Source organism: Pan paniscus, chromosome 4 (genome assembly GCF_029289425.2).
Source record: "Pan paniscus chromosome 4, NHGRI_mPanPan1-v2.0_pri, whole genome shotgun sequence".
In the NCBI taxonomy this organism is placed as follows: domain Eukaryota; kingdom Metazoa; phylum Chordata; class Mammalia; order Primates; family Hominidae; genus Pan; species Pan paniscus.
The window spans coordinates 58,479,644-58,500,053 of NC_073253.2; the positions used below are offsets into that span (position 1 = coordinate 58,479,644).

Consider the following 20,410-nt stretch of genomic DNA (forward strand, 5'->3'; position numbering starts at 1 on the left):
TTTTTTGTAGATGCTTTTTGTTAGATTTTTATCATGAATGGGTATTGGATTTTGTGACATGCTTTTTCTGTGTTTGTTAAGATGGCTATATTGTTTTTCTTCTTTATTCTCTAATATAGTATATTATGTTAGTTTTTTGAATATCAAAGCAACTTTTTATCCCTGGGGTATATACTTAGTCATGGAGTATTATACTTTTTATATTAATTGGATTTGGTTTGCTAATATTTTATTAAGGATTTTTACATCTGTGTTTATGAGTTATTGGTCTGTAGTTTTCTTGTAAAGTTTTTGTCTAGCTTTAGTGTCAAACATTTGGTATTAAATGTTGAATTCATCAGTGAAGTCATTTGGGCCTAGAAGTTTCTTTGTGGGAAGGTTTTAAGTTTAATTTTATTTTTTAAAACTGAGACAGGGTCTCACTTTGTTACCTAGGCTGGAGTACAGTGGCGTGATCTTGGCTCACTGAAACCTTGACCTCCCGGCTCAAGTGATCTTCCCACCTTAGCTTCCCGAGTAGCTGAGACTACAGGTGTGCGCCACCACGCCTAGCTAATTTTTGTTGTTGTTGTAGTATTTTTTGTAGAGACAGGGTTTCACCTGTTGCGCAGGCTGGTCTGAACTCCTTGTCGCAACTGATCTGCCCACCTTGGTGCCCAAAGTGCTGGGACTGCAGGCATGAGCCACCACTCCTGGCCTATTTTTTAATGTTTTAAAAAATATTTATATTCATTCATTCATTTATTTAATTAATTAGAGATGGAGTCTTGTTCTGTTGTCCAGGCTGGAGTGCAGTGGCCCAGTCATATCTTATGGTAGCCTTGAACTCCTGAGCTCAAGTGATCCTCCTGCCTGAGGCTCCTACTTAGCTGGGACTACAGGTGCATGCCTTCAGGCTCGAATAATCTTTGTGGGAAGGTTTTAAATATGATTTCAAGTTTTTAAATAGATATAGAACTATTCAGATTATCTGTGTTTTCTTCTATGAGCTTTGGTTGTTTGTCTTTTAAGGGATTTGTCCATTTCATGTAAGTTGTCAAGTTTATTGGCATCAAGTTGTTCATCATGTCATTATACTATCTTTGTATTGTTTGTAGGAACTGCAGAGATAGCCTCTCTTACATTCTTACTATTGATAATTTGTGTCTTATGTCTTTTTTTCTTGACTGATCTGGCTAGAAACTTATCAATTTTATTAACCTTTTGGTTAGTTTCAAGGGTTTCTTTTGATTTCATTGATTTTTATCTATTTTTTGTGTTCAGTTTCATTTATTTTTGCTTTTATTTTTATTTACTTTCTCCTGCCTGCTTTTAGTTTTGTTTGCTTTTCTTTTTTCTAGTTTCATAAAGTAGATGCTTAGATCACTAGCTGTGTCACAAATTTTGATATATTGGATCTTTATTTAACTGAAAATATAGTTGATCCTTAAACAATGCAGGGACTGGGGCGCTGACCCCCTGTGCAGTCAAAACTTCACATATAACTTTTGACTCCCCCATAACTTAACTACAAAGAGCCTACTGTCGACTGGAAGCCTTAATAACGTAAACAGTCCATTAATGCATATTTTGTATGTCATATTTATTATATACTATCTTCTTACAATGAAGTGTGGTAGAGAAAAGAAAATGAGAAAACCATAATGAAGACAAAAATATGTATCTGCTATTCAGTAAGTGGAAATGGATCATCCTAAAGGTCTTTATCCTCATTTTCTTCACTGAGTAGGCTGAGGAGGAGGAAGAGGAGAGGTTGGTCTTGTCTCAGGGGTGAGGGAGGTAGAAGGGAGGCAGGAAAGGCAGGCATGCTCAATGTAGCTGTTATTGAAGAAAATCTGCATGTAAATGGACCTACACAGTTCAAACCTGATTTGTTCAAGGGCTAACAATACTTTCTAATTTCCCTTGCGTCTTCCTCTTTGATCTGTGGATTATGTAGGGGATTTTGCATTTATCTTTCTGTCATCGATTTCTAATTTAATTTCATTGTGTTTAGAGAACATACTTTATATGATTAGAATTCTTTCAAATTAGTTGATTCCCATCCCCCTGGGCCCCCACATTTTTCACATACAGTCTATTCTGGAGAATGTTCCATGTGCACTTGAAGAGCATGTGTTTTCTGGGTGAAATGTTCTGTAGAAATCAGTTTGGTCAAGTTGATTGATAGTGTTACTCAAATCTTATATATCTTTACTGATTTTTTTTTAACCAACATGTTTTGAGTTATTTTTTGGGGAGCTTGAAATCTCTAACTATAATTGTTGAATTGTCTTTTTGTCCTTTCATTTGCGTAAACTTTGTTTTTTTATCTTGTGGCCGTGCTGTTCAATATGTAACACTTACAAATGACGTTTTTTTTTTTTTCTGCTGTATTGCTCCTTTTTGGTATCAATGTATTTCTTTGTGTTTAGAAATATTCTTTGTTTTAAAGTCTATTTTGCCTGATATTAATATATAGTCACTCTAGTTCTCTTATGCTTATTGTTTGGGTTATATATTTTTCTATAAGTAAAACTTTTAGCTTATTCGAATCTTTGAATTTAAAGTGTATCTTTTAGAGACAATATATAGTCATATCTTGCTTATTCTTTTTAATCCAGACTGAAAAATCTTTGCCCTTTGATCACAAATTTAATGTAATTACCAATATGGCTGGATTTTTCTGACATTTTGCTATGTGTTTTTTTTTTTTTTTTTTTTTTTGAGACAGGGTCTCTGTTGCCCAGACTGGAGTGCAGTGGCATAATCTTGGCCCACTGCAGCCTCTGCCTCCTGAGTTCAAGCAATTCTCCCACTTCAGCCTCCCGAGTAGCTGGGATTACAGGCATGTGCCACCACGCCCAATTAATTTTTGCATTTTTAGTAGAGATGGGGTTTCACCATGTTGGACAGTGTGGTCCCGAACTCCTGACTTCAGGTGATCCACCCACCTTGGCCTCCCTAAATGCTGGGACTACAGGGGTGAGCCACCATGCCCAGCCTTGCTATGTATTTTCTATGTTTCGTCTCTTTGTTACTGTTCTTCCTATACTGCTTTCCTTTGTATGAAACAATTTTTTTTTAGTGTAGCAATTTAAGTATCCTACTGACATGTTATCTGTTGTTTTGGTGGTTTCTCTAGGGGTTACAATATACATCTTCATATATTTAATTTTTTTTTTTCAGGTTAATACATGACTAAGCTACAGGAAAAAAAAGCATATATGTATTAGTTTATTATTTACTTATAACCAAATGAAGAAAGGTGTTTATTTTCAGTGATCATAGATTAACCTGGGAGTTAACTATCTTCTTATTTTCTGGCATAAATATCCAAGCTTTTGCATGCTGACCATTTGTTACTCATTTTCATCCTTTTGGCATTCTTGTAACATAGGCATGGACAATAATATTGTCCCACTTTTATGAATAAAGAACTTGAAGCACAGTAAGGATTAGCAACTTGTTTTTGATTCTAGAAACTTAATAAAATGGAGGTGGGACTTCAGTATCAGGGTGTTGATTCTCTGTTTTGTACTTTTCCACCAAATGCCATGCCTATGTCTCTAATATCTCTCTTGGATCAACCAACATGTTAATAAATTAGGCAGGAAAACTCTAATCTTTTCTCTCAGCCAGCAAATTTAAGAAAGTCATTGTGGTGATGAGTGTACCTAAAGTCTAGAAAATGTCATTGTAAATGATTTTTTTTTTTTTTTTGAGATGGAGTCTCGCTGTGTCAACCACGCTGGAGTGCAGTGGCGTGATCTTGGCTCACTGCAACCTCTGCCTCCCGGGTTCAAGCGATTCTCCTGCCTCAGCCTCCTGAGTAGCTGGGACTACAGGCGCCTGCCACCACGTCCAGCTAATTTGTGTATTTTTAGTAGAGATGGGGTTTCACCATATTGGCCAGGCTGGTCTCGAACTGCTGACCTTGTGATCTGCCCGCCTTGGCCTCCCAGAGTGCTGGGATTACAGGCGTGAGCCCCCTTGCAAATTATTCATACATATATTATTTCTCTGGTTCAGGTACATAAATCTTATTTTGTTTTAGCTGAGAATTTTCTTGTGATATTTCTTATTGATGATATTTTTGTTTCTTGCACAAGCCATTTTGACAAAATGTGAAATATATTGATTTAAAATGGTATAAAAATAATTATTTTGTGATATATACATGTCATACTCATTCACTGTCTCTTCCTGGTGTATATAAATTGGCTGCCATATACTGTTACTTTGATTGCACTTTTAACCTAAGTATACTTAGGCTTTTTACCTATTTAAAATTTCTACAGCCATCCATATGCAAGTGTCCGCTTACAGTCCTGTGTAAGGGTTGGGAAAGCACCCTCTTTAAAAGCAGAATTAATTTTGGATAACTGAAATTGCAGAGCTATATATGTTGAAAGTAATTATTATTTATAGCTTTTTTTTTTTTTTTGGTCTGAGACGGAGTCTCACTCTGTCGCCCAGCCTGGAGTGCAGTGGTGTGATCTCTGCTCACTGCAACCTCTGCCTCCCAAGCTCAAGCAGTTCTCCTGCCTCAGCCTGCAGAGTAGCTAGGATTACAGGCCTGCACCACCACGCCCGGGTAATTTTTGTATTTGTAGTAGAGACGAGGTTTCACCATGTTGGCCAGGCTGGTCTCAAACTCCTGACCTCATGATCTGCCCACCTTAGCCTCCCAAAGTGCTGGGATTATAGGCGTGAGCCACTGCACCAGGCCTGTTTATAGCTTTTAAGATAAGCTCCCTTAGTAAGCTTTGGGGTTCTGAAGCAAGGAGCAAGGAAAATCAAATGTAGAAAAAGTTTTAGAAAGACTTTGTATCTTCCTAGAAAAATGTAATTTCCATCTGTCTTTCCAGAATGAGTCAGTTGTTGCCAATTTCAGAGCTGTATAATAGTGGTACATAACTGTGGGTATGCATTGCTGTTCTATTGTGGAGTATAGTTTGGCTGGATACATACTTTCCTATTATTTTTCTCTTGAATTTTAAAAGTCAGAAAGCTAAAAATGCAAAAAATCCAGTCTAAATATTGTCTATAGTTTTTTAGGATTATAGTGTAATCTGCTCTTTTAACTTATTTATCTCTATAGCCTGCCACCATATAAGCTTTTAATTATAAAATTATGATGCTTGACATTGGGGAGAAAGGAACATAAGCACCCATAATGAGTCATTTTTGTTGACTGTATAAATGAGTCAGAGTTACATGTAAAGATGAGAATATCCTCCTACAATTTTGGTTTTTGGTCTTGATTTTTTCCCATTGACTCTCTTTTCTCCCCGCCATCCTCTCTCTTGCACGTAGCACACTTTTGCGCTCTGTCTGCTATTACTGATATTATAAACCTTTTACTGGACTTCAGTTGTAGTGACCATTAGGTCCTAAACATAGAACTAAGAGCATAAGTGGACTTTAATAGAATACTTACTAATTTTAATATCTAGAGTTCATAATTTAGAATTAATGTATGAGAATTTACTGTAAATTAAAAGGGGCTATATACTTGCAATATTAGAACATCCAGTTATCTAGGACTGCCATTACTAATGCCAATGAGAATACCATTCCTCTAAGATTTTCTGGGGAAAAAAAAAGCTAATGAGCCCAGGTAGTTCACATCTGTAGCTCCCTTCCCAGGCCAAGATTCTCTTTAGATCCATGGCCCTTAAATTTTAATGGTTCATTAGAGTTATCTGGAGGGTTTATTAAAACACAGATTGCTGGGCCACAACCTCAAGTGCCTGATTGAGAAGATTTAGCATGGGGCTTGAGAATTTGTATTTCTTCTAACAAGTTTCAGATGCTGCTTTTGATCTTGGCACCACAGCTTGAGAACTACTACTTTAGATTACCTGGATTATGAAAACATGACCTTGGATGACATCTACTTCAGGATACAAGGGTTTATATTTACCGTTAGGATGAATTTAAGGGCATACACAGCTAGCTAGTCTATTTGTTATTTTTAAAAAATTAAGACAGGGTCTTGCTCTGTAGCCTGGCCTGGAGTGCAGTGGTACGATCACAGCGCACTACAGCCTTGACCTCCCGGGTGCAACCAATCTCCCATTTCAGCCTCCCGAGCAGCTGGGACTATAGGTGCTTGTTGGCACCTATAGGTGCTGTTGGTGTAGCCACCATGCTTGGCTAATTTTTGTATTTTTTTTGTAGAGACAGGGTTTCACCATGTTTCCCAGGCTGGTCTTAAACACCTGGGCTCAAGCGTTCTGCCTGCCTCGGTGTCCTACAGTGCCGGGATTACAGGTGTGAGCCACCGTGCTGTGCCCGGCCTAGCTGGTCTATTTGTGATAGTACAGTATGGAAACTATTGGCTGCTTGAAGAGATTTGCTTTTTTTTTCTTTTTTTCTGGCTTTTATTTAAATTGTGTATGTTTTAGCACAGGCCCAGTGTTTCTGATCCATTCTGAGTAACTGATCTCTGGCTGTATGAATCAGATTTAAATACAAAATTATTTTTGTTTGGATTATGGAAGCCTTGTATTCTTCAGATGCTTACTTGCAATATATATGATTGAGTGTGAGAAATAAATTTCCTTTTTTAAATGCAACCCACATGCAGATAAATAAAGCTGAAGTTTGAGGAAATGCCTTCTATCATAGGAAAACTCATTATAACTAGACTGGCTGGGTGTGGTACTTACGTACCTAGTACAACTGGCTTTACATTTTGAGAAAATGGCTGAAGAAGAATATGGTCTAATTGTAGACATTACTGGGTAAGCATTTATGATGCTAAAGGATTCATTTGTTAAGGCTTGTATTTCTCATGCATATGTATGTCAGTAACTAGACAGCTTTTTAAATCATATACCTGTGTAGGAATAGCAACATATGAAATGAAGAAGGGGATGATTTAAAAAGATCCTTCACTTTGTGAGAGGATATTATTATTGTATTTAACAGGAATGTGACTTAAAGATCAGTACCTCTTTCCAGCTTCCCTGTTCTTAATGTCAGTACCTGACAATTTAGGCTTGTAGGCAAAAAGCAGTGCTACTTAGTCTCCAGGGAATATGTGAGTAAGAAAACCAATAATAGCCCCTGAGGAGTACAGAAATTTGCTGTACCAAAATGGCACCAGCTTCGCCTGGACCAGCTAATTTACTGACCAGTAACCTACTGACCTGTCTGGATCTTGATTTCCTGTGATGTCATTCTCTATTGAGCAGACAGACAGAAAAAGCTTTTGTTGATACAGAATTTCTAATGCCACTCTTCTGGGAGAATGAGGTTTGCAGAGACATTAGATAATATTATCTAACAACAGTACTGTTCGTTTATATAATAAACTTGGGAGATATAGGAGGGAGATATAGGATTGGCTAACTTTTATGTTTATATTATGTTAATTATTTTTTCTTACATAATATATTGCAACTCAGAAGCAATGTTTTCCTTCTGGGGTAATGTTTATAAACTTTTGCATGTGAAGATGGGCAATTTGGAAGACTTTTGGTTTCTGGAAGAACAGAAATACTCCTGTAAAAATTGAGAAAATCTTCACATAGGCAGTGGGAAATAGAATTCAGACAGCCCCTAAGTCCTTTCTTCTTATGGTTTGTGGTTTGTTATTGTGCTGCTTACGTTTGTTTTGAGCATGTTTTTAAGACTTGAATTTTCTTTTTTTTTGAGACAGAGTCTTGCTCTGTTGGCTAGAGTGGAGTGCAGTGGCATGATCTCAGCTCACTGCAACTTCCACCTCCTGGGTTCAAGCGATTCTCCTGCCTCAGCCTCCTGAGAAGCTGGGATTATAGGTGCGTGCCACTGCACCCGGCTAATTTTTGTATTTTTAGTAGAAATGGGGTTTCACCATGTTGGAAGGTTGTTCTCGAACTCCTGAACTCAGGTGATCCTCCAGCCTCGGCCTCCCAAATTGCTAGGATTACAGGTGGGAGCCAACAGTATCCGGCCTAAGACTTGAATTTTAAAAAATTTATAACAGGATACATCTGTATTTAATCATTATGAATATTATTTACTCAGTTAATCTGACTGCCTTTGACCATAATGGAAAAAGGAATTTGAGGCATTTTGCACACATTATTCCAATACTTGCCAGATGTGTTGGGGAAGATGCATTAAGTTCTGCTTGTTTAAGCTAATGTTCTTTGACACTGCCCAAGATTTCTGACAAAAGAATGACAAGAGAGGGAAGTTAAACTGGACTTCCTAATGCTCCTCGGTTTTGATGAGGAAGTCCAAATTTCTAATCACTGAAAGGGGAAAATACATCAGGCAGTAAGGTGTCTAAATTAGATAACTTAGTGGCTTGATGTAATTTATTAGTATATAGCATTTAATTACATGATAAAGTATATTCCTTAGTTTTATTAATGTATTTTTATAACTGTCAAAACATAAGTTGTTAAAGTATACTTCTTGTGAAGCCATTTAAACTGATACTCTTGATGCATGTGGGTGGGAGAGAAGGTGAAATTGTTTATGACATTTAAATTTGAAAAGTGTAAGGATTATCTTGGATAATTAAATAAAACTTTATTACTCAATAGTTTAGATTCTACTTTAGCAAAAAAGGAAAAAAACCACAATGAATACCTACTCTATGTTCGATAATGCTGCAGGGTGTTAAGAGTACGACATGAATTAAGATGTGATCTCAATCAGGGAGGATGGGAGTTTGCCAGTAATTTTTCTTTTGTTTTGGTGTACCTTCTGATTTTTAAAAATAATTAACATATCTTATGCAACTAAAAATATACTGTCAAACCTATTTAAAACATCTTATTCTACCCAGCCTGCCCAGCTTTTGATGTAATTGGGGAAGAAGGTTCAGTAACAGATGATTTTAACATAACAGGTTGGGCTATGATTGATATGTTAATTGAGTGCTCTTCAGAGAAAGGGTGATCCATAAATTCAGTCTAGATTTTTAGAAAGGTTTCTTGGAGGAAACAGGGGCTGAATTGACTCTTAAGTAATAATTACCAAAGAGAGGTGTGGAGCTGATTTCAGGCAAAGGTGTTGAATAAACAACATGAAACAGATATGTTGGGAACTGTAAGTAGTGTATTACACTGTTTTGCATTGCTATAAAGGAATATCTGAGACTGGGTAATTAATAAATGAGGTTTATTTTGGCTTATGGTTCTATAGGCTGTGTAAGCATGGCACCAACATCTGCTTGGCTTCTGGTGAGGGCCTCAGGAAGTTTACAGTCATGGTGGAAGGTGAAGGAGGAAACAGGCATACCACATGGCACATGAGCGACAGGGAAAGAGAAGGTCCCAGACTCTTTTAAACAACCAGATCTCATGTGAACTGAGTGAGAACTCACTCATCACTAAGGGGATGGCACTAAACCATTCATGAGGGATCCATTCCAGTGATCCAATACCTCCCGCTAGGCCCCACCTCCAACATTGGGGATCACATTTCAACATGAGATTTAGAGGGGATGCCCATCCAAACTATATCAAGTAGTTTGTTGGCAAGTGATGGTTCTGGAGCTGTTGGGGCTTAGGAAGAGTGTGTTTACTCTTTGCTCAACAGTTTGTTCTAGTGAAGGACTTGAAGCAGGAGAGTAACAAGCTCATGTTTGTTTTCCTATACTTGTAAAAATTATTCAGCTTTCCACTCTTTAAATATACTAAAATGGGCACCTAAATGTTGTACGATAAGAATTGGTTTCTTTTCTCTAACAGCAGAAGGGCTTGGGATACTGAAGGAAATGTGACTTTTCTGCCTTTGTCTATTGGGTAGTGGCTCATGCCTATAATCCCAGCACTTTGGGAGGCCAAGGTGGGCAGATCACGAGGTCAGGAGTTTGAGACCAGCCTGACCAACAGGGTGAAACCCCGTCTCTACTAAAAATACAGAAAATTAGCCAGGCATGGTGGTGCGCACCTGTAATCCCAGCTACTCAGGAGGCTGAGGCAGGAGAACTGCCTGAACCCGGAAGGCAGAGGTTGCAGTGAGCCGAGATCATGCCACTGCACTCCAGCCTGGGCGACAGAGTGAGACTCTGTCTCAAAAAAAAAAAAAAAAAAGTTTTCTCTAAGTGAATTATTGCGGCACTGTGTTAGTCCTCCTGGTAACATGAGCTGTAGTGACATCGTCTGGTTTTAATCTTAAAGGAATAGGAGGTGACCTGTCTGGCAGCCTCCTACTGGGCTCTAATAATTTTACATTTGTGTGGGCTTTTGCCTTCTCTTGCCATTGGTGGTGTCTCCTTCAACTCAAATCTAAATTTCTGTATTGGCATAATACTAAAAACACTTTTATTGGTGTCTTGAGCCTTATCTTTCTTTTTTACTATCACGCCTGCCTAATTAAAACAAATTTTTTTTGTAGAGACAGGGTCTCACTGTGTAGCCCAGGCTGATCTCAAACTCCTGGGCTCAAGTGGGCCTCCCACCTTGGCCTCCCTAAGCACTGGGATTACAGGCGTGAGCTACTGCACCAGCTAAGGCTTATCTTTCTTGACCCTAGTCACCAAGAGTGATGATTTCATTATCTGCAGGAGAGTCATAAGTGGAGCCTACTGCCAGGTTGTAGTAGATGTTCTTGGCCTTGTTGTTGTCTTTTGGGGTGAGGGCTTAGAGTAGAAGTCTCAGGGTCTCGTTTCTAGTTAGCAGTCCTGCCTCTTAAAACAATAACAATGTGTACTTTAGAAAGTGATTTAAAATTGTCTCTTCCTTCTGTATTATTCTGAAAGAATTTACCTTTTAGCAAGGGAGTCTTCTTGTTCAGTGTTTTTACAAAGGGGGTGGGTGGTGGGCAACGTGTTATAGTTGCCTGTAAAGGAGTGACACACAGTGTGTCGTTCGTTTCATCCACCGCTTGTCCCTTGTTTCCTTTTTGACTGTAGTTTTACTGTTAGGTAAAGTGGCTTTGGTGATTTGGAGTATTTTTGTATGAGGTCATGAATTTTCCTTAATAACCAAGGAAACTTATGATCTTTCCTTCCCCTGGTTAGTAGTTGTATGTGTTTTACCCTTTTTGTCAGCAGCCTTCGTCACAGCCTAATCTCTCCTCATCTGTTACAGTAGTCACCAAGTTTCCCTGCTGAGAGTTTGGAAGCATTTCTTTCCCAGTCATGTTATTTTCAAGATACACCGAGTTCTGCTTTCCTTTATCTTAAGATTCTCAGCAACCTCCTATTTTCTAGATTCGTTTTTTTGCAAGATTCTTCCAGAAACAGAAGACACACATGATAACAAGTTCTAAATACCTTACACACATACCTACTGTGTCCTACATTTCCCCACTCTTTTTTCATTGTCCATGTTCCTGCTAGTTTCTCTCCTTTAAGGTTTATGACCTAATATCTGTAGATGTCAGCCACTCGGCATGTGATTCACAGATGTTAGTGGCTGTGGAGTGATATTTGAGGAATTAATGACTAAAATAGAATAGTCACTTCTGTCTTATTTCAGATGGGTATGTGTCTCTCTACGTAATGTGGGTTGGTTAAAATTGACCTATATAATAGAGTAGCTTTAAATGGAAATGTATTAAAATAATTGTAAAAATAATTCAAGGAGTATATGACAGGATTTCTTTGCTGCAAATGAAACAATTTCTCACTTTCTAGGTGGTTCAAGGAAATAAGATGAGTCTATATAATTTTTTGTTATATTTTAGTTAATTTTGGTGGGGACCGTTTTATATTCCTTTACCATTTATTACCTTCATCTCTGTACCCTTTGGGAGAGGTACCCTGTGTTTCTTATAGTTCTAGACATTTCTAGAAATATGATTTCTTTAAAAAGCCTCCCCTTCCTAAACATTCAGTATTTAAGTATATTTATTAGCTGCATTAGTTATAAAAATGGCAGAGTTAATTTACTGAATTTCAGGGTATCAAACATTTGAAGAAACATTTGAAGAAAATGCCTCATGTTGTAATTTGACTTCCTTTTAAATTATATGTATATTGTATATTTTTATTGGAAACACAACATGCGATATTTATAAATACATATATATGTTAAAACATTTTAACTGCAAGATGTGAGAACAGGGCCCGATTCACTGCTGGGTTCTGGGCATGAGTTTGTAGGTAGGGAGCTGCGTTTATACTCGGAGTAGTGGCACTTTTAGCCAAGAAACTCTTGGGGAAACTATTAGGAAGAGAAATGTAGACTGTGTGTGTGTATTTGGCGGGGAAGAGATTTGTAAGAAATCTGTAGCAGGCATGTCAGATATTTTGACAACCATTACTTTAAAATATTGTCACATATATATTATCCCTTTTACATCAAGTTGTGTTTCCAGTATTATCACCGTGTTATGTGAAAGTTTAGTTTAACCCCCATTTGATACCTTTCCCTGGAGCTGCTGTTAATAGTTTGTATTTCCTTTCAGTCATTTTGCTATGTATTTTTATATTGAATGTGAAATTGTATAGTTTGTGTGGATTAAGTAACATTTAAAATATGTCTTGGAGACACAGCTTGTATCAGTTCACATAGAGCTATTCATTTTAGTTAATATGTTGTACAATCAGTTCTCCATATCTGTGGATTCAACTAACTGTGGATTGAAAATACTTGTGAAAAAAATTGCATCTGTACTGAACGTATACAGACTTTTTTCTTGCCATTATTCCCTAAGCAATACAGTAGGACAACTATTTACATAGCATTTACATTGTATTAGGTATTGGAGGTAATCTAGAGATGATTTAAAGTATATGGGATAATGTGTGTAGGTTATATGCAAATACTGTGTCATTTTATATCAGGAACTTGAGCATCCATGGATTTTGGTATCCTTGGAAGGTTCAGGAACCAGTTCCCCACAGATACCATGGGGCGACAGTATTCAGAATAGTGCTAGTAGAATCGGCCGGGTGCAGAGGCTCATGCCTGTAATCCCAACACTCTGGGAGGCTGAGGTGGGTGGATCACCTGAGGTCAGGAGTTTGAGACCAGCCTGGCCAGCATGGTGAAACTCCATCTCTACAAAAAATACAAAAATTAGCTGGGTGTGGTGGCGCACGCCTGTAATCCTAGCTACTTGGGAGGCTGAGGCAGGAGAATCGCTTGAACCCAGGAGGTGGAGGTTGTGGTGAGCCAAGATTGCACCACGGCACTCCAGCCTGGGCGACAGAGCAAGACTCTGTCAAAAAAAAAAAAAAAAAAAAAAAAAAGGTGCTAGAATCTTCCTTGGGTCCTTGAGTTTCCAGCAGTGTTGCAGTAAACATTTGCATTTCTCTAGGAGACATACCTCAAAGTGGAATTACTGGGTTACATAATACATTTTTCCCATGTTGATAGATATTTCCAAACCATCCTCCAGAAAGTGTGCAATATGAGAGTGCTCATTTTCTCATTCATCACCTACTTGATTCCTCAAGTATCTTAGATGTGAGATTCTTGTAGATAATAATCTGATATCTCATTGCCAAATCATTTAGCACAGTTATCGATTGTCAAAATCTTTCTGAAATAAACTATGACTAATATACTTAGGAAAAGTTTATGTTCATTAAGAGGTCATTGCTCATATATCCATTTGTAGCATTTGTACAGGACATTTTAACTTTTTTATAGGATCAGTCCATGTTTAAAGATTATCAGAGAGGGGAACTTATGCTATACTTCAGGTTAATCTGCTGTTATATAAACTTTATAATCAGGAAATAACATTTGAGAAAATGCCTCATGTTATGGTTTGATTTCCTTTTTTTTTGCATTTAGAGTGTACAAAAAAGACAAATTGGTATTCACTTAAAATGATTATTTACTGAACTCTAGCCTGAGTGACAGAGCGAGACCCTGTCTCTAAAGAAGACAAAGACTATTTTTACATTGACAACATCTATTTCTTCATGGATTAAGTCTAATTTCTTCTTCGTATATTTACTTTACACATTTTGCCACATGTAAACTGTACTTTGTGATGGAACTCCCCTGCCTGGAGATGGCAGGATTAAAGTTCCTCTTTGTCTGTCTACCATTGACAAGAGTGAAATCATGGCACAGAAAGAGTTGGGAAGACTCAGATTTGAGCTGCAGAGACATGGGACTTTTCGAGCAAGTTACTGAACCTGTCTGAGAATCATTATCTCTGTGTGAGCACGAGAGTTTTTGTGAAAAGTAGAAACGCTGTGTATTAAGTACCTGAACATACTCAGTAACTTGTAACAATTATAAGTCTTTAAACAACCTTTCTGCCTTATAATGCTTTGGGAATCAATTTCAGGATGATTTTTAGGGGAAAAAGGAAATTCTAATTTGTAGCAGAACCAACTTTGGCGTACCTGGGGGAAATGGTGGTATAGTAATAATTTGAAACGTTTTTGAGCATTGGTCACTGTATAATTAAAAACAAACCACTGTTGCTGAAACTATTGTGTCTGTTAGTAAAGTGACTGATTTTAGATAGCATTTCATTAGTTCTAAGTGTTCTTTTAAAAAAGCCTGCTTCTATTTCTGGTAACATGGAGGATTAGAAGTGCCTACTGATAATAGTTCAGCTAAACGTGCTACATGATACGTTACACACACACTTGTGTATACTGTATCTTAAATTATATATACACATCTTGAAACACATTTAAGTGTTTTTAGTAAATAGTTTAGCTGGTGGGAGAGTAAAGGGATTTTTCTGAGGCCTGCGTCAGTTAGTGCTGTAGATCCAGTGAGGTCGTTGAAAGTATCTGCCGGTTCCCAGTGGCATAGACACTGAGTTTTGATAGGCAGTGAACATGGGGCACAGATGTAAAGGCTGAGGCCGGGGAAGAGGACATAAAAGACATGTGGATAATGTGAGAACTCCCGAAGAGTGGCAGCATCCTCCCCGTGGGAGCTATTAAAAAGAATTCTTAAACACAGGACCACACTCACACTGGTCTGGAGCGAGAATTCATACTATTTGGTTTAGGAAGGAAAAGGAAAAAAAGCTTGAAGTTTAAAGTGTATTGGTAGTGAACCCAGCATAAGTGAACACAGACCTTCTCTGGAGGAACTCTCCTTAAACCAAGGCTCAAAGATTCCCCTCAGATAGAGTCCTAAGGACATGACCTCATTCTAATATAAATGGACCTATGTGGAAACAAGCTACCCTAAGAGACAGTCAGCAAATACAACAAATTACCTAAACTCTCAAAGAGATGACAGATATTAGAATTACCAGGTGTAGACTAAAATCAGAGGAGATAGAAAATATGATGTGGGATGAAGAGAATCAAAGTTGGCCAAGTAGGTTTGGAACCAAAGGGATTTGTAAATGATACATAAATGGTAATTTAAAATTTACAGTGTAACATATTGATTAAGCAGATTAGATACAGTGAAAGGGATGACAAAATGAAAGATACACCTAAAGAGACCTAGATGAAAAATAGAGAAGAAAGGGTAAGAGATCTGGAGGAATAGAATGCAAAGGTCTTACGTGTTGAATCAGCATCCCATAGAAAGGTACGAGGATGGAGGATGCCCAGTATGCAAAGGTGGCTGAGGACTTCTACAAATTGGTGAGTCCTCAGATAGAAGAAGCCAACGAATACTGAACTAGAGCAATAAAAGGAAATCCTAGTACTAGACACAACGCAGTAAAACTAGAATATTGATTGATGGGGGCAGGAGGAGAGGAAGCAGTTACAGAGAAAAGACAGATTACCCAGAAAGAACTGGCTGACAGATGGCTTATATTTTAACAGCAAAAGCAGAAGCCAGAAGATAGCGCAATGATAGCCTCAAAGCGATGGGAAAAAAAGTCATCAATTTAGAATTCTGTACTCAGGAATACCATCATTCAAGAATCAATGTAGGCTGGGCACGGTGGCTCATGTCTGTAATCCCAGCACTTCGGGAGGCCGAGGCAGGCAGGTCACTCGAGGTCAGGAGTTTGAGGCCAGCCTGGGCAACACGGTGAAACCCTGTCTCTACTAAAAATACAAAAATTAGCCAGGCATGATGGCAGGCGCCTCTAATCCCTGCTACTTGGGAGGCTGAGGCAGGAGAATTGCTTGAACCCAGGAGGCGGAGGTTGCAGTGAGCTCAGATTGGGCCACTGAACTCCAGCCTGGGTGACAGAGTGAGACTCTGTCTCAAAAAAAAAAAAAAAAAAAAAAAAGAGTGAATGCAAAATAAAGATATTTCAAATGAAAACAGCTAAAGGTGTATCTGTTTTGTGCTTTTTAACTTTGGAGAGTAGGGAGGAGGAAAGGAAGAAAGGTGGTGGGAAGAGATCAGAGATGATCAGCTGGGTTCTTTGTGATTTAACCTCCTTCTGAGCCCCAAAATACTAAATTAAGATATGCTTTATATGAGTTGATTGCTTTTGATGCTGATGAAGGATGGATTTGATTGTGTCTTTGCGATTTATGAGGCTGAACATGGATGTGGATGTTGGAGCACAGAGATAGAAGAATGCTCAGTCGAGGAGGGAACTCACATGCATGGGGGCAGGCAGATGCAGGCAGATGGCTATGAATGCTCTCAATGCCATGATATTGGGGATCAGGCCAAGTTTAATCAGCTCGGAGAAGGGGGTGCCCTGGCTGACAAATGTGAGGAAAAAAACATCATAAAGTTGCCATTTGAAATAGAATCCCAGGCTAGGCGCGGTGGCTCACGCCTGTAATCCCAGTACTTTGGGAGGCCGAGGCGGGCAGATCACCTGAGGTCAGGAGTTCAAGACCAGCCTGGCCAACAGGGCGAAACCCCATCTCTACTAAAAATACAACAATTAGCTGGGCGTGGTGGTGCGCACCTGTAGTCCCAGCTACTCAGGAGGGTGAGACAGGAGAATCGCTTGAACCCAGGAGGCAGAGGTGGCAGTGAGCCAAATCACGCCACTGCACTCCAGCCTGGGTAACAGAGCGAGACTCCATCACACACACACACACACACACACACACAAAATAGAATCCCATTCATAGTGATTTATATAGTCAAAATCAGTTTACTTAATAATTGAAGCTGGCTTATTGTTCAGTAGACCACTCCTCAGAGTCAGTGAAAACAGCAGCATTTCAAAATACATTTTTCTCTCCGTAAATTTTCTTCCTGAGAAGATTTTCGTAAGATTTGGTTGGAAAGCTGGCTCACATTGTTACTGTACTGTACTTGCCTTCATCAGAGAGGCTATAATGAAGTGAGATGATAGTCTAGGATTGGTTAAAATCTAGAATTGGCTAAAGTCTAAGGGCAGGGTTCTTAGGCCAGGGCCATAGTCTTAAACATTTCAGTGAAGTCACTATGATGAAAACAAACTGCATTTGGGGCCGGGTGCGGTGGCTCACGCTTGTAATCCTAGCACTTTGGGAGGCCGAGGGCGACGGATCACATGAGGTCAGGAGTTCCAGACCAGCATGGCCAACGTGGCGAAACCTCGTCTCTACTAAAAATACAAAAATTAGCTGGCGCAGTGGTGCAAGCCTGTAATCCCTGCTATTAGGGAGGCTGAGGCAGGAGAATCACTTGAACCCGGGAGGCGGAGGTTGCAGTGAGCCAAGAATGCACCACTGCACTCCAGTCTGGGCAATACAGTGAGACTCTGTCTCAAAAAAAAAAAAAAAAAAGCATTTGGGCTACTCCTTGGGATTTATTAAACCACCCATACAGATATTTAGTATATTTGTGAATTCTGGTCATAATAAGATATCTGTAAGAGCTGTATCTCCTAAAGACTCTGATAAAGAGTTAGATTTATATGGAATATGAATGCTTTGAATTTCCATTTTTTTGTGCTTTATTCTGTTTGCTTAATAGAAATAAAAGACCATATTATGATCTGTTTGGTAAATTACTATGGATAAAGACGTAGACACTGAGATTGAATAGAATTACCCCTTTGTTTTTAATCCCTGTCTGTCAAAGTCATAGCCAGACTTCTTCACAAATTCCATACTGAATAAAATATCTGTTTTTGTATTCAGTGTAAAAAATGGAAACCAACAAATGAAATCATTCTATGGCTGATTCAGAGCTGTTTAAAACTATTACCTAAATTAGTTTGCAGTTCATGATTTTATAGCACAGTGTAAAGGATTTAGTGAGACCTCACTTGCTTGGCTTTGAGAATATTTCTGTGATTATGGATATGTTGGCTTGGTGGGCTTTGACAATCCTTGAAATTGGCTTTTATTAACTTGTAGGCTCTTCAATAAAACATTGAAACTATAAAATATGCAGAGCTGTGCTCTAATTATCTGATTTAAAATTACTATTCGTATTGATCCATTCTGTGTGGTCAAATAGCAAGGTTAAAAAGTGATTTATTTTTCTTCCTTTACGTAGACTAAACCCAGAATAATTATTGGGTTTAATTACATAATTCCTGGTTGGCACAGGAATTTACAGAATTCTCTTTCTTAGGCATGTATCTGATTACAAAAAGAAGTCAAAATTCTTGGTAGAATCATATATATATGTGTGTGTGTGTATATATATATATATATATATATATATATATATGTTTTTTTTTTTTTTAAGTAATCCTTTCTTTCCTACCCACTGGCAGCTGCCAAACATACACACGTGACTTTCCAGTATGTGTGTGAGGAGGTTTTTCTCCTGTCTGAATTCAGGGAACCAACGTCTCCCTTAAATTCCTTTTGAACAAGGCAGAGTGTAATAAGTAAATTACTTAAGAGCCGGTCCCTCTTGTTTTTGTTCTTATTCTTACGTAGGGAAAAGTGGTTGGGAGATGCATTCTAGTTATTTGCATGAGCATCTTTTCATGGCATACTTTCACTGTGCCTGATGTGCTTGCCTCTTCTGCATCAGTGGCTCATTCTGTATAAGCAAATCTTAGATCTTTAATGTTAGCTCTATTTTTCTTTTCTCAGAAGTGCCACAAAATTAAGTTTTGTAAGCATTCTGTCATTTTTAGGTGGGGAAGATGATACTTAGATGTTTATAGACTCTAATATTGAAAGAAACAAAAGCACTGAATTTGGTGGGAAATGTAAGGCAAGATGTGTGCCCATTTAAAACACCAATTTTTTTTTTTTTTTTGAGATGGAGTCTCCCTCTGTCACCCAGGCTGGAGTGCAGTGGTGCGATCTTGGCCCACTGCAGCCTCCGCCTCCCAGGTTCAAGCAATTCTTCTGCCTCAGCCTCCCGAGTAGCTGGGACTACAGGCACACGCCACCACGCCCGGCTAATTTTTGTGTTTTTAGTAGAGATGGGGTTTCACCATGTTGGCCAGGATGGTCTCGATCTCCTGACCTCGTGATCCGCCCGCCTTGGCCTCCTGAAGTGCTGGGATTACAGGACTGAGCCACTGCGCTGGGCCAAAATACTAAAATATTAATATGGATGGAAAAAAGCAATCAACTTCTGAGTGTTCCCAAGGAGGTATGACATTATTCAGGGACTAATCCTGCAAGTGGAAAATAAAACTTAAATCATGGTCACATAAGTGTGTATGTAATAAAGTCAAGGCAATTTGTGCCAGTTATGACTTGTCAAGTATCATTCTTCTGACATCTTAGAATTGCTTGGCAAGTTTATTTTCATGACACATTACCCATCCTGAAGGTTTCAATAAAATGATACTGTATAGAGATCTGACCTCAGATCCTTCTTGCACTCTTTAATGTTCGTGTCCTAATTGTCCCCCTGCCGTACCCTTCTAATTTCTCAAAGTAGAGGGAGGCAGTTGTGTACACTCTGAAGCTAAGGAGCAGATTTATGAAATCAAGAATACTTTTGGCTCCTAAGAGAGAAAAGTAACATTTGTCTTCTTTTTCTTCCAGGTTGTCCTTCTATTCAGGCCACTCTTCGTTTTCCATGTACTGCATGCTGTTTGTGGCAGTAAGTACTTTGTGTCTGTTGACGGTTAGGTTATGTGCTGCATGGAATTAATGTGCTCAGCATCAGTGTCCTCACCTGTCCTAATAAATTAGCCAGTAGCAAAAGGTGAAACAGATGATCTGCAAATCTGTAAGTTTCATGCTGAGAAGTAGTTGATGTGTGCCCTTACTTTGGGACGTTTCCTGAAGTGGTTTTCTGGAACACAGCTTCTGTGTAATCACAGCAGGTAACTAATCTGAAGGACTGGGACAACGGGCTGCTGTTGCTTGTTAACCTCCTCCCTAACTGGGAGCCACTCTCCTCATCTGCTCAGTGTGGGCGAACAGCAGCAGAGCTTCTTTCCTCCTGGGCTCTGCTGTGGTGAGGAGTTGGGTTTTGATCATTGTTAAGTGAAGGCAGCTGTCCTTGTTCCTATTTGAGCAGATTTTGTTTTCCTCCCATTTTCTAAAACATTCCCAGAGTGCTCTGCAAGGGACCAGAAAGGTTTCAACTGCTGGGAAAGGCAGTTGCCACTTCTGGAGCCTGTCATCTATACAACTTCCAGGTCCAGTTCTGATGCCAACCTGTAGAGCAGCAGCATAGCAATTTGCATTTGCATCATACAAAGCTGGCAGTGAGGCCTTACGAAGATTTGCACCCACATTTTGCATTATCAAACTAGA

General features: G+C 38.8%; 1 protein-coding gene across 2 annotated transcripts in view; it reads left to right on the plus strand.

Annotated features, from left to right (window-relative positions):
* Positions 1-20,410, plus strand: part of PLPP1 (phospholipid phosphatase 1) — a 110,052-nt gene that overhangs the window by 73,299 nt on the left and 16,343 nt on the right. For both annotated transcript variants that reach the window (XM_034960095.3, XM_034960094.2), the window contains exon 4: positions 19,691-19,748. In XM_034960095.3, coding sequence (XP_034815986.1) covers positions 19,691-19,748 — 58 coding nt within the window. The remainder of the gene's footprint in view (positions 1-19,690; positions 19,749-20,410) is intronic.